The sequence below is a fragment of the Schistosoma mansoni genome, chromosome 2, assembly GCF_000237925.1.
Source record: "Schistosoma mansoni strain Puerto Rico chromosome 2, complete genome".
NCBI classification, from domain to species: domain Eukaryota; kingdom Metazoa; phylum Platyhelminthes; class Trematoda; order Strigeidida; family Schistosomatidae; genus Schistosoma; species Schistosoma mansoni.
Window position 1 is genome coordinate 10,619,674 of NC_031496.1, and position 2,252 is coordinate 10,621,925.

A 2,252-nucleotide genomic window follows, 5' to 3' on the forward strand; every position below is an offset into this window, starting at 1 on the left:
TGTTGTGGCATGAAAGAAAGCTGCAAAGGGCTAGCTTCTGTTGGTCCTTCACGACTCCCTGGCTGGGGTCCGAGAGATGGTGCAACACAGTGGCTAGAGACGTTATCAGATATGGCTCAGAATAGAAGCCAGTGGCGATCCTGCTGTAACCTTCTTTTACTTTCTTCATAAAGAGTAGTTATAACTTTCTTAACTAAGAGAGCTCTTCTGGTTGTACATTTCAGTTCCCCCCATCATTACTCTTCTCTTTTTTTTCCTTCTTTTATATGTACACATCTTCCTTCTCCTTCCATTCTCATTATTTTGTGTGGCGCATATGTATCTGGTGCCCTTTGTACCAATATATATGTGATTAAATAGAATAAAATAAAAAACGAAACCTTATGATCAACAGAGTCGAACTCCATCTCAAGGTCAAGGAATATAACTATAGTCGGACATTGAAAAGTATGTCTATGCTCCAGATTCTGCCGAAAGGTGAGTATTTGGTTAATACATCAACATCCAGGTAAGAAACCAGCCTGGTTTTTAGGGATTTGCAATTCACAAGCTGTAGTTATACGTCCAAGTATTATTGGGGCTATTATTTTAGATACTACATTAGTTAAACTGATTCCTCTTTGATTATCATTGGAGGATTTTTGGCCTTTCTCATTGTTATATCGTGAAATTATTGCGTTGCTAAATATTGCGTATTGCGATAGGACTACACGAAATTCTACTGATTGACCAAATTCAGATACCTTAGTACGACCCCAATACTGTTCCCCAACCTCCAGTAAATCAGAACACAGCCGTTAAATGAGAATTGTTTATGGGGTCAGAAGCAGATCGAAAATGATTTACAGACAAGACATATTTATACAGTTAAGATGACTATGAACAGTAACCAATGGAAAGAAAGGACACGTAAAGGTTATAATTAGGATAACTCAAAATCGACCAATAGGAAAACGACACGTGAAAGCCATAGTTAGGACAACTGCAAATAATGACCAATAGGAAATAACATGTGAAATATGTGGAAAGTCTGAAAACATACCACTTTACGTTCGAGATAGTTTTTGGGATATTCCTGTGAATATCCTAACACTCATAGACTGCGACAATCAGTGATAGAGACCAGTCAGATGGAATTAAGTCCACTTCTTAGATTTTATCTAAGACTCTGTTAATCCAACTGCTAAAACCACTATCCTTAAAAATCTCAGCAGTTAGTCCATCAGGTCCTACTACTCTCCCTCGTTTTAGATTGCTTATAGCGTTTTCAACCTCACTAAGAGTTAGAGGACCTAGATCAGTTTTCCATTCAAGTTGCTTGGAGATAGTGAGTGACTAAAGTGTTTTGTTAAAGGACACAAACTGTTCCCTTATATGTTATGCCCATCAGCCCCCCCCCGAATGCCCTGGTACGGCCGAAAGTAGGGACGGCCCGCACTAGTTTTTCTTGGTCTTATGAAAGTTTTCGGAGGATGAATATCCGAGTTTATTGTAGAAAATGCAGAAATGTTGTCCTGTCAATCGATTAAGTTTACAAAACGACTGAAGAATGATGATAGTTTTTTACTGTACATGAAAATTATTATATCTGTTCAGGTGTCATTAGATTTTAATTATGATATTCAATTTCTTGATAGCTAGTAAAAGAGAACTTTTAGTAGCTTAATGAACAAACTCTTATGTGTATATATGTCACTGACGTCACTGCTATAAGTTGCTGTCTATTGATTTCTGTTAAATCAACCAACGATAACATTATTTTAACAAAATACGTATTATGTGATTCTAATCTGCGATTCAAAATTAAACTACTAGAGCTCGAACAAATTTCACTATTTGCAAATAAGTCCGCCAATTATTTATAGTTTTTCAGCATGTATAATCATATTCTTTAGTTGTATTAATGTTTTTAAAAAAATTGTCAACTACTTCTTTTTTAGATGCTATTTCTATGCCATTCTACTGGAAAAATTATCAGTTAATCATATTTATTCTGCATCATTCAGCCGCATGTTTAGCATTTTTCTATGTTGTGGTAAATCAACAATGTTATCATTTTTGTTATTAGTGTTATTAATTATCAATACAATTTATTTTGTCTCTTGGTTAGTTGCTTTTCCTAGAAAGTGAACCATTTACTATTATTATCAGAAGGGTTTTTTTGTGGAGATTTAGTATTTTCATAGTTGAAAGCGTGAGTCAATCGAAGCTAGGCCACCATCGAAAACATGGAAGCACTGGACGGCCGTTTC

General features: G+C 35.7%; 1 protein-coding gene across 1 annotated transcript in view; it reads left to right on the forward strand.

Annotated features, from left to right (window-relative positions):
- Window positions 1-2,046: 2,046 nt before the first annotated feature.
- The window catches only part of Smp_154840 (hypothetical protein), a gene marked incomplete at its 5' end in the record, with an annotated part of 3,357 nt that continues 3,151 nt past the window's right edge, over window positions 2,047-2,252 (forward strand). Inside the window, one exon of the mRNA XM_018795645.1 lies at window positions 2,047-2,105. Coding sequence (XP_018649937.1) covers window positions 2,047-2,105 — 59 coding nt within the window. The remainder of the gene's footprint in view (window positions 2,106-2,252) is intronic.